Genomic DNA, 12,651 nt, shown 5'->3' with positions numbered 1-12,651 from the left:
TCGGGCCTCGTGCCAGTCAGGTGACCCGCAAAGACACAAAGCATGACAATAACCTAACTGCTGTGGTGGGAATGAAGTTAGAGCAAGTGTGGTTGGTGAACCAGCCCACGTTCTAGTGAGGTGATAAAACCAGTTTAAATGTGTGTTTGAAATCATTGTTCTGTCGAAACACCCAGTTGTGTCCAAGTTTCAGCTGCCAAGCTGCTGAACTGAGGTGGATTTGAAGAATTTGGTGGTAGTCCTTCTTCATTACTTTGTGCAATGTACTAGTACCACTGGCAGCAAAACCGTTCCAAACCACCTTCACCATTACTTATTCAAATTTACCTCATCAATGTGGCCAAATGGCTAAATCTTTGTCTCGTCTGACGTAAAACTCGCTTCACTGTGGACGGTGATGCAAGTGTTCCAGCAGCTTTCAGGTCATGGCATTTTTGAGCCTCGGTGTTTCCTGGCTTGTTCCTCTAGATCATCTGAGGGTGACGGTTCAATCAAAGTGGTGACAATTCTAAATAACTTGTACTTAAATACAATTTGATCTGATGTTAATCAAATCTGGAGTTGGTAATAAATGGCTCCAAGAGAGCTTTCTAACTTGTGGAATTCTACAATAGTTCTTCCATCTTCACTGAGTTCCTTGGAGTTTCCCATCGTCCCATTGATTGGTCAAATCCAAATCTTTCTTATGCTGTGGCCAAACAGAATCAAGTTAAAACATACTGCAGAACCACTAATTAAACTATCTGAGTGTATAATTCTGTCTTTCTGAACTTCTGACTGCAATTCCAAAATTCCAGGTGAGAATGTGTTGGTTGAACTGACTTTATCATGTTCACACTAAACACTACACCAGATTTGACTTTCACTGTGTTTCTCTGGATGTAGTTTAGGGTCTTTTAAAGATTCTCTGGTATCTCAGTGAGCAGGCATTTATCCCTAAAACTGATAAAGTAAACTTGCCGTGTAACAGTTCTGTCCACTTCCTCCTCTGCTTACACCCAATCTCCACCACTGTCGTGCCATCAAACATCCCAGCAAGAGGAAGTAAATTACTGTCAATTCATTCTCTCAGCATTTCAAACATTTTCATTTTATTTCTTAGCAGACCTTCAGAGAAGGGAAAAATACAGAGCTTTGTTGTGTTATATGAGTTATTTGCAAGGTCACAGTAATTTGTCTGTCAAACCAGATAAATCCTGGTAAACAAATCAAAGACATTCACCTCCGTATAGATTATAATTTCTTTCTCTGTGATTTTTGCAGGTCAGGATCACGCACAAGAACCAGGTGCCCATTTTACTGGGCCCACCTCAAAAGACGCCTTTCTTCTTCTTCAAGAAACGCAACCGGAGCCGTGATTAGAACATAGGCATTTACACAAATGAAAAAAACAGACACACACACACATATACAGTACATATATACACACACGCCCACTGTACAGGCAGCAAAATGGGCCAACTGGTACACTGCACACAGTTTGAACACAGGAATAAAATACGGACAAGTGGAAATTTCCTCATGTTGGGATGCCTACAGACAATTGATTCCCAAAGTAACCTGTACTGATGGCTAACAAAACAAGAGGACTCTCAGTATATAGTACCGACCTACTCCTGTGTAACAATCATCCTCCAAGTCTTGTCTCAAACTTTTAAATATGGGTTTAGTCTCAGCCACTTTTACAATTTCTAAGACTCTCAGTCTAAACCACCCCCTGCTCAACAAACTCAGCCATATACCAGTACTGCACTGCCTCCTAAACACAACTTTGGCTGCTGGGATTTCTGCACAGCTCAGAAAAGAAATAAAGGAAGTAATTGTGTGGGGATGGAGGGTGTAAAGGAACCAGCTGGTATGATGAGAAAAACTACTACAGTGAAAAACAGGGTTAAAGTGAGAATGGTATGGCAGTAGCTGTGGCTGTTTACAAGGTCAGTGAGTAAATAGAGTAAGATCCACCTCTTTGTTATGAATAATGAAACAGCGGTTGCTTGTAAGAGCTCGCACTCCAGGATGTCCCCACAGACTAGCAACACAGTACAGCCAAGGAAAGGAGAGGAGTGGAAAGCCTCATTCATTATTGACTTATTTTGTTTGTGGATTGTTCGCATTGAGGCGTAACAGTGGTCTGGAATAGGTGGAAACATGCAGGGAGCTCAGCCTCTTAGCATGACTGGCCTACAAACAAAAACCCCACAGTATTCGCAGATGTGCAGACGATCTGGAAGTAGACTTCAGGCTGTCTCCATATAAACCAACTAGAGACTAGACTAAAAGTAGAGCTTAGAGACACTCTAGTTCATCTTTGCTTTCTCAGAGAGCTCATTTGTCATCTGTGGCTGCACACCATCACTACGATAAAGATCAAATCAACAGCAGCCACTGTGCATGCTTCTAGAGGACTGGGATAAATCCCCTCAAGGGCATAAGAGCAGGGCCCCTGGGGTTTTTATTTACCAGAGCATTGACAAGAGGACTAAATTTATCCTTCTATTTCAGGGAGTGTCTATCTCTCCTTCACTGAAACCTTACCCTTAATAACATGTCAAACATCAATTCACAATGTCAAGTGAGCTGTCAGAGTGCATATCCCAGTGCCAGTAGGGCACTACTGCAAGGTGCCATGTGGTGCGATTCATCATTTGTCAAAACAGAAGGCCGTGTGCCTGAGACGATGGAGTTCATTGTTTAAAGAATGTAACCATATTACTGTTCCAACAAATACGGCAAAGTATATTATAATTTATGTGCAGACAAACTATATGTATATTTCTGGAAAGTAGGTGTAGGTCATGTATACTATACACACAAATGTGTTTTTAATATATCACTGTTAATAATGTGGAATTTTTAGCTTAGAGGGGCTCAGATCAGTGTTCTTCACCATGCAGAGCTGCTGCAGTTGTTCTCTGAAGACAGTTTTCTACACTGATGCAGATCGTTACATTTGAATCTACTGTCCTGTCGCCTTCACTTCCTAGGTGGTCTTGTACACAGTGAGTAAGGAACAGGGAAAAATTTCGATTTTGCACCATTCATGGCAAAACGATCTCATGGTTCAAATACTTAGTTTGCAGAGCTTTTACAATAATCTTATATCAACAGCCGTGCAATGAAAGCTGATTGCATATCAGAGTAAGATAAGATAACCTTTATTAGTCCCACGCATAGGAAATTTGTTTTGTTACAGCAGTGGACAGTGCAAAGTTACATAGAAAAAATAGAGAAAAACACTGGAATAAGATATCAATAAGATACTATAGATCAATAAATCTAAATGAATAATGTGAGCTTATGGCCGATATATTGACAGAAGCAAATAAATCAAAAGAAACTGTAGTATATAGAAGATGAATGTAGCCTCTGGGTCTGACAAGTGAAGTCAATGCCGAAGTGCCTTAAACCTGAATTTGGTATGGTGTCCAGCAGGGGGCGACTCCTCTGGCTTAAAAAGACTTCTGGAAGAAGTCTATGAGAAAACTGCCCTCAGTCCCCGTGATTTGTGACAAGAGATAACCTTTTCCTGATGACGTTATGGTCACAGTTGACAGACAAAAGTCTTTTTAAATACACCATGATGTCATGATGTTCATTTTGTAATTTGTTTCTCATTAGAGTAAAAAAGAACATGTGAATAACAAATTGGATTGCAGCTCGGCTGCTCGTTCAGATCCACCCTTTGCCTTCACTTCCTGATTCAAAAAAACCACAAGATTAAAAAGCTCACTTTAGTAACTAATGGCTGACATGAGCATCTTTTATACACAGCCTATGCTACAAACATGTCTGTAGTCATGCTAGCAGCTACATATCAGCTGCAGAAGCTCAGAGCAATAAGCAAGTGGTGCAAATGCTTACCTGAACAGCCAACCAATGGTACTTTCAGCCAGTCTGTTTCCATTGTGGTCAAGGATCGACACAACTTAAAAGTGAGTGAATCATTTTGCACCAGCTTTGACTTGACTTGCCAGTGTGCCAAAACAGCAATGTAGGGATAGCTGCTCTGTCTGGGTTTGTCAGCCAGGGTCTGTGAGCAATTCTGCTGAGCAACCATATTGAGCCACAGCCAACAGTTTTTAGGGTTGTCAGAAATAAATACAACAGAGTAGATACTTCTTTTCAGCCTAGAAAGGGCCCCTAGATGGGAAACCAAAACTTCTATGGGAATCCAGTCAATAAGCAATTCCCAAATCAGAATCATCCAGCAAGTTACTCATTAACAAGACACTGAAAAGAAGTCTTTGCTAGAAGTCTAAACAATGTTGAGATTTGGTTGAAAGGTGAAAACAGCATATAAAAAGCCTCCTTGCTAATAAATGTGGTCAAAAAATAAACGAATTATCTTCAAACCCACAACTTTCACGCTGTCAGACTAGCAATGGAAACAATAACTTTTGATTGTGTGAAAGCTGGTAGAAAGAAGCTCACCGTGCAACACAAAATTCAACAATAACATAATTCTCGTGTAGACATCTATAAACGGCAAAAACATTTTACATTTAAAAAGTTGCGACTCATGAATAATAAGAGTCTGTGTACCTGTGGGATTAAAATCATTTCACAATCAAATCAAATCTAAAATGAATATTGTATTGGAGAAAGAAATCACACATGGCTTTGGGTCTTTAATGCAGACCTTTGACGCTTAGCCTGCTTGGTGACTTCCCATCTCCTTCTCTCCATCTTTTCCTTCTCTGTGTGTTTATATGCAACCATGGCATGTCATTAGCTTTCTGTGTACCCTCTGAGGTTTGTGTTTTATCCTGTTTGCTTTTAGTGCTCTCTCTATACTCATTTTCCCCTCTTCCCTTTGCTCTCTCCACCCAACCAGGTGAGGCAGATACCAGCCTCTCCCTGAGCCTGTGTCTACTTGTCACCAGGCGCTTGCTCTTATTCGATAAGCTGATTGTTGTGGTTCTCTCTCTGATATTCTAGGGACTTCACTTACTCAGATGACTCTTAATGGGAAATGGTGCTATATAAACAAAACTGAAGTGAACTAAAATTGAATTGAATTTCCTTTTTTTTTAGTAAGAAATAAATAAGGTTTATTTATATAGTGCTTCACAAAGTGCTTCACAATACAGAAACAGGTATACACCAAATTAAAATAAACAATCTGGAAAGCATAGTAACCTTTGGTCTTTAACCTGGACCTAGTTGCAGCCAACAAGGATTTTTATGTAGTCTTCAAAAGTCTTTTCACTTTTCACCCAAATTTAAAGATACATTGTTTCAAAGTCTTTGACTGTCGGACCAAATTTAGCCTAGAAAGCAGTGTCCATGCTGGTTACTGATAACATAGCAAATAGACAGAAAAGTGGGCAACCGTCAACTGAAATTGTAAGGGCAGTGGCTCAAATACTCTTGGAGACATTTGAGTGTTGACTAATACCAAATTTATGAATGTGTAAATTATTCCAATTACTTCGTGCTTTTCTTTTCTTTTCTTTTTTTTTGAAAAATAGGGATCGACCACAAAAATCCAGCATATAAAGGTGACATGTGGACCTTAAATGAGATCATTCTGTTTAAAATACTGATCTAAATCTCAAGAAAATGACTAAAAATGTAATCCCAAACAAGTAATGTACACCTCTCAGAGAGTCTAAATGTGTATGTATTACAACTAAACAAGATGTGAGTTTGTGGAAAACTGTCCCACAGATATGACTGCAGAGACGCTCTGATGGTGCAAACTGAGCTCCGCCGTAGGGTCAGGCATTCATGCCTTTGTACTCTGGTTCCCTTTAAAAGCATGCCGAGTCTTCCCTCTCGCACCCAGGCCCCATAAAAACACACAAGATGTCCAGCCAAACCCCACCCAAACGTGATCAGCATCATTCAGGACGCTGGGTGGAGTTCAGGTTCATCATTTCATTCAAATATAAAGCCATTTAGCCTAACTGGTAAATAGTACAATACTGTGGAGATGTCACAACAGCATATCGTTATCCTTTAATCGGAGCGAGTGGAGCCTGGGTGCAGAGAGAGCTCAGTGATGAAAGAGTGCATGTTTACAGTAACTTTACATTTATTGAAAGAATGGTTTTAGACAGCTATATTACCATGTGTACATATTTGTTTACAATATTTTATCTGAAGTTAACTTACATCACCGCATGCCTGCTGAAACAAACTGAGAGTGAACAAAAAGGAGAGTGTGGATCAGACTAATCAGACTTATTTCTCTGCATTAAAAAAGCATAGCACAGATTTGTTTGTCGTGCTTCTTCATTTTTCTCCAAGCAGTCTAGTTATGTTAGAAATAAAGAAAGAAACCGAATTCCCACGTGAAGCTTAAATACCCATTTGGGATTTTTCACCAAAGCAAAGGGCAGACAACATGAATGCCCTCATAGAGAGCCTGAGTGATTTCTCAGTGTGTGTCACCACTCATATCTATTCTTGTTCTTTGGAGAAATCAATTGCCTTAACAAATAAATGGACTCGCTCTTTTCTCACAGCTTTGCACCGGCCTCACAGGAGTCGGAGAAAATCACCGCGTCACATACAGAATGAATATTTCTTTCAGCAGGATATTGTTCTGAAATCGACAATTTGCTTTAGCAACAGCTAATTCCGTTTTTACAATCCAGCAAATTCATTTTGAGCATGGTTAACATTGTAGTCTAACGTAATTTCACTCGGCTGACCTTTACTGGCAAACAGGGGATGTGATACAGTACTGTCTAATGTTAGCTGCTGATTGATTTTCCTGAAGCAAGTAATATCTAGAGATATGCCTGCAAAACGACTGAAAAAGGTCTAAACTGCTGTTGCTATCATTGTTATCGTAGTCAGCACAGGTTTGTTCTCACTGAATATTGACGTTTACATTTTTAAAAAATTTAGTGATATCATTAAATATCTGGGCACATGGGTTTATTTGATTCCTTTAGTTAGTAATCTCTTGAAAGTTTTGTTTTTCCATGTGAGTTTTATGAGTGAATAATATTTTTGTACTGTCTATCTCTCAGCTCGCACACGCTCACATTTAAATGCATGTATACAAGGGAAATGTAAAGATCTTCTTGTGGAATTTGTTTATAGTAAAACAAATCTAATATCACTGTTTTCCCACTTTTTAGACTTGGACTTTTTGCAAAATACAAAACCTTGAGAAAAGTCAAATATATTTTATACATATTTATAAATATTTCTATCCTTGGATCCTACCTGCTTAGCTTTGCACAACAGACAGATCAGAATAGTTCTCATTTATCTTTTACTGGACTTTTATGCAGCAGCACGCAGTACTACAGAATTCACAGATTCTGTCCATCGTGACTTGCTCCTCATGGAATTTAGCTGCTTGTGCTAGTAATTCTACTTATTATCGCCTCTCAAATATGTGGAATTGTAGCTGGTTCTCGATGAAACAGGTTCTGCGCCAGCGTCATGTTGGTTATAGGGGCTGGAACCTTGCCCAGCTGATGCTGGGCAAATAGTATCAGTTCATGTTTACCCTTATTGTAGAGTAGAGTATAGAGGTAAGGCTCCAAAGACTGGAGGCAAAATTATTTCAACTTATTTCAACTTTTTTTGAGCTATATATAAATATATTCACTCTCTGAACACTTTAAAAAAAAAAATTCAAGAAACAGAGGGGAGCAGCACACAAGTGAACATGATCAAAATGACCACTAGAACAGTACCGTGCTCTACAGGGTATACAAAACTTCACAGAAACTAAACAGACATCAGAACTCAGATATACATACAGCATGAAGTAATACTCAGTACAGAGTATAGCTGGGTGAAGCACCTTGATGATCACTCACTGTTTACTGTAAACCTTTCTGTGCTGTGCTGGCATGTGAGGTTGTGTGTGTTTGCATGTGACAGGCTACAACAGACATGCATCAACACAGTGGACTCCATATTTACCTAACCCTGAATAAGATAAGAGCTTAGAGAGTTACAGCTAAGACATACTGTAAGAAAATGATGACAGTATCACAGACTAGGGAACTTCTGGCATCATCGGTTGTACATTATACAAAGGACAAGATTATCATGTAATAACAACAGTTATTACATACATAACAACAGTAATTTGAGTCTGTCAAATTACAGAATAAACTGTCTGTGATATGAACCCTCTCTCCTGCCTCGGGGTCATGACTGAGGATCTTGACTGAATTAAAAGAGGCTGAAGAATCCGTATGACCAGTCTCTGCAGTGAGTCCGGTCTATCCTTACACTATGTCACCCTCACTGTGTGCTAGCTGTTAACATAGCTTCTGCTTGCATTCTCTCATATGTTTCCAACAAAGTTCAAACCAAGAAAACCGCATAATTTGTTTAAACCATGAAGTCAGTTTTAGTTTGGCTTGGTTGATTTTACTTGAAGCCTTTTCTTAAATTACGTTAAATCACATGGTTGTATGTGACTTAGACATAATACAGTAACTTGGTCGTGAATATGATTCTGATTTATACTGGATAGATCTTTGTTGGTAACAACCACTCCCCTGGTCCACTACTGCGGCATCATTAAGCTATACCGGAAGTAAATGTTAGTACATTTTACATTACAAACTTTAAAGAACAAATAAAACACAGCGACAGTGACAATGATGTCATTTAACCTGATATATCTTCGAAGCATCCAAGTTTGATGCAACAGAAATAGAGCTCAGCAATTCTACAAGCTAGTTATTATAATACAGGGTGTTCCAGGACAAGAGGTTCATCTTCAAAAAACATCTGCAGGAGGCCAAATCATATATAGAAATGAGTAGCTAATCTTTTGTTACATGTAAATGACTGTTTTGTTTATGTACTGTATGCATTATAGCTTATTGCCACAAAAAATAGGGGTTAAAGGGGTGAAACGATGACACAGACAACAGTGCTAGGTAGATTTTCCTAGGAGCTGATTTCTGGAGATCCAGGATACAGATGCAGGTTTTCAGGTGAGTGGAGTTCCAAGGACAAGTTTGGCTGATGTACAGGAGGGATACAGAACACAAGGACACCCAAAGGTAAGCTCAAAAACAGTGAGCCCAACATGCTGCTGCTTGTACTACTGTAGAAACCCGACAAAGGAAAAATAAATGAACTTCTCTTTAAGTACTCCAGGTGAGTGATTACTGAGGTGGAGCAGGTGTGTCAGCCAGATCCAGCTGGAACTGGTAGTGCATACCTCTCATATGTCCTCACAACTTCAGAGAAACCTTATTCACACACAAACAGTTACACACACAGTTACACACACAGTTGGTTTACGAAAGGGGGAGAAAGTGGAGGCTGGTTCTGAAGGCAAGTGGAGACAATGACGTGTTTTATTCAACTAATCTAACTCACAGTGTTTTGTTAATTTTGCTGCATTGACTCTGTCTTTATTTGTATGTGACTAAGTGACACCAGCAATCACTTTACACAGTTGTGACAGAATTGTGTTTCTGTCATTGCAATTAGAACAAGTTGCTGATTAGCATGTCTAACATGGAACTTATCAGTAAAACATTAACTGAAAGCATGCTTTTCTGCCAGAGAGCTGATCTTGCAGCACCAATCCAGACTACAGCATCAGCATTGTTGCATTTTTATGATTATTTTTAGTTACCGTCAGCAATTGGTAGCAGAGGGCAGGAAGACACCGAGTCGTTTTACACAGAAAATATTCAGGACAAAATTGACACACGGTGTGCTTATTGCCATTTACTGTACAGTACCATGCAAAATTCTTCAGAGACCCCTGATTTCTTTATACTGTGCGATGGGAAATTGGAAAACTCCAGAGAATATAAGATAAAATGGTTTGTACAATTCCACTGAGCTTGAAAGTCAGTAATTGCTATGATTTCCTTTATTCTTCAGAGCAACCGGAAGCTTCATCAGCAAGCTTTTTCGTCATTTCTTTAAGTCAGGCTTGGCCAACCCCAGGACTCGAGGGCCGGTGTCCTACAGGTTTAAGATCTCCCCCTGGGTCTACACACCTGAATCAAATGATTAGTTCATGACCAGGCCTCTGGAGAACTTCAAGACAAGTTGAGGAGGTCATTTAACCATTTAAATAAACTGTGCCGATCAAGGACACATCTAAAATCTGGCAGTGGTTTTCATAATTCCATCAATTTTGACAAGATCCTGAACATCATTGGGCGAAATGCAGTCCCAAGCCATTACAGAACCTCCCTGGTGTTTTATAGCTGGCTCCTTCAGTAAATTCAACCAAAGAAATTGGAAGATTTGATAGGTTTTATTTGACAGCCTGTCCATAATAAAGTGCCCAAAGATACCATTTAAAATGGTTTCTTTGCCAAGTTGTCTGTCATGTGCAGATAAAATACTGGTTTCTCCCTCTTCTCTTTAATGCTTGAATGATTCATAAGTCATAAATGACTTAACAAACAAAAAACATCCCTTTGAAAATAGCCATGAACAAGGACTGGACAGAAAACGAGTGAAAATCTGCCAGAAGAAAAACTTTTTCTCAAGACCACTTTAAAAGTTACAAGAAGGTCTGGCTCCTTGGAAGCAAATTGTATAGAAACAAAAAAAAGAGACCAAGAGACAAGTGTTTATTCATTTTTAATGGAATAATATTTGTTTTGTCTTCTTTGTTCTTTCTAAGAAATTTGAAGAAGTTTCTACTACAGTAAAAGCAAGTGCAGGCGTTTGTTATTTGTGCTGTTCTAACCTATTTTAAAATACTTGACATCGTTTGGGTATAATCATTTCTTTATTTATGTGGATATATTACATTGTAGTACTCATTTCATTGTTTAATAACATTTCTTTAATGTACTCAAATGATGATGTATTTCCAAGGTTACTGTTTCTTTCAAACCTGTTATGTACATAACAAAGTTCTAAGGAAATTAATCAACTACAGTCAAAAAGTATAGTCTCTATACCATTATTGTCACTAACCTTCAGATAAATCTATTGAGCTTGAAGGAGAAGTCAGAGATCCTTATACAGTACTTTGCTGACAATAGACATCACAGTTGTGAGAGTTATAGTTTCTAAATTATAAGACTTTTTGACTTTTTGCCCATTTTCAACCTATAAATCATTAATCATCAACCTATAAATCATGGGCCGGTCTCTAGTCAAAATGCCTGGGCCAATTTTTTTGTCCCAGTCCAGCCCTGGCGTACAAACACACACAAACAAAAACTTAACCTCCTTCATGGAGGTAATGAGGGTTGCATAAGACTTTTGCACAGGACCTTATGTTATACATCTATATACTCAACAAATTTTATTGTATATTCTTAAGAGTAAGAGTGTGGCCACCTGCTAATACTGTGATTAGTATTAGCATTTTAATCAAGTTACATAATTACAATGGTTCATGTAACACTCTGGAAGTATTGAAAGAGTTATAGCTGAGAATGACATCAGTGCATCTGTATTACTTCTCTCTAACTCACAGTTTTTATTATGTAAAAACAAAGATTTGCACCCTTTTCCTGGAGAATTTCCAGATACGTAGCCTGGCAACAGAGACTGTATCTCATGAATTGTCTCCAGTGTCTCTTATTCATGGAGTTAAGGACATTTTAATTTTGAACCTGCAGTTGTGGAATAAAATTAGCTGGACAGGATTCAGGCAGAAATTTCAAAAAACAGTTTAATGGTTTAATGGTTTAAGCTACTCGGACAAAATAGATACCAAAATGACTCCAGCTACAGATAAACAAAGAGCAACAAAGTCTACATTAAAATAAAAATACACGTCATTCTATCAGGAGATTGGAGTTCAAGTCACACTTGAAGACTGACAAAGACAGGGAGCTGATTGTTTTTGATGGTCACGGATGATTTGAAGAGAAACGTATCCAATAACAGCTGTGAGTCACTGACCAGTGTCAGACTGTAAGTTTGACTTTGGCTTTTAGGTAAACAATGGAGAAACATGTAAGATTGAATGCCTTTATATTTCATGCATACATTTGCTGGACACTGTTTTAATGAAAAACCTGAGACACTAACTGTTACTTTTAACAATACTTTCTGTTTAGTGTTGAATACATTTAACATTGTACTACTGCCACAGATGGTAACATGTCAAGGTACACTCTCAAAAAAAAAATCTCTTAAAATGTACCTCAAGTGTTACAGTAGTTTGTCACTTGAGCAGTACCCTCTAAGTTAATGCTCCCTGACATGGAGTACAATTTGCACCTTGTGGTTTGTCGCTTATAGAGACCATTCATAGTAACAATCACTATAAAATTGACTTATTTCAAAGAAACTGCGCAAAACTGGGTATATGAGTACACATGAATGAATGTAATATATTTTTATATATAAATATTTATGTGCAGCCTTTTAAACTCAGAATCACCAGTTAAACTGAAAAAAATCTATGTGAACTACAGGTGTTGGAATGTTTTGCACCTTAAAATCCAGAAGAAACACTCTTTGAGAACATTTAGCTTTTCATTTTTTAGCATTCATGTAGATTGTATATGCAGTTACATAAATAGACCTTATTTCTGAGACAATAATAAGATAATTACAACAGAACAAAGGTCATTGTTTGCAGCTAATCATCATTGTTAGGGCTTGAGTCATGTTGCCCTTTTGGCCCTGAGTTGTGGCCCAGTAGCTTCAAGCTAAAGCAGACAGAGAGTGAAGAAGTATGCATTGAATTTAGACTGAGAGAGAGAGAGACAATAAAAGATA

The 12,651-nt window shown here is 38.4% G+C and overlaps 1 protein-coding gene across 4 annotated transcripts in view; it reads left to right on the top strand.

Moving 5' to 3' along the window:
* dgkg (diacylglycerol kinase, gamma) overlaps positions 1-6,305 on the top strand; it is a 159,913-nt gene extending 153,608 nt beyond the window's left edge. For 2 of the 4 annotated variants that reach the window (XM_086268002.1, XM_086268001.1), the window contains one exon: positions 1,264-6,305. In XM_086268002.1, the coding sequence (XP_086124128.1) occupies positions 1,264-1,362 (99 nt within the window). In that variant the 3' untranslated portion in view covers positions 1,363-6,305. The remainder of the gene's footprint in view (positions 1-1,263) is intronic. The other 2 variants (XM_086268004.1, XM_086268003.1) reach the window with 1 other exon arrangement.
* Positions 6,306-12,651: the final 6,346 nt, after the last annotated feature.

Source organism: Aulonocara sp. 'chitande type north' Nkhata Bay, linkage group LG16, assembly GCF_057382095.1.
Source record: "Aulonocara sp. 'chitande type north' Nkhata Bay isolate Kocher_YH1m ecotype deep benthic linkage group LG16, A_spYH_male_GT1.1, whole genome shotgun sequence".
In the NCBI taxonomy this organism is placed as follows: domain Eukaryota; kingdom Metazoa; phylum Chordata; class Actinopteri; order Cichliformes; family Cichlidae; genus Aulonocara; species Aulonocara sp. 'chitande type north' Nkhata Bay.
Note: the sequence above shows the minus strand (reverse complement) of the source record. Positions and strands in the feature narration are given on the sequence as shown.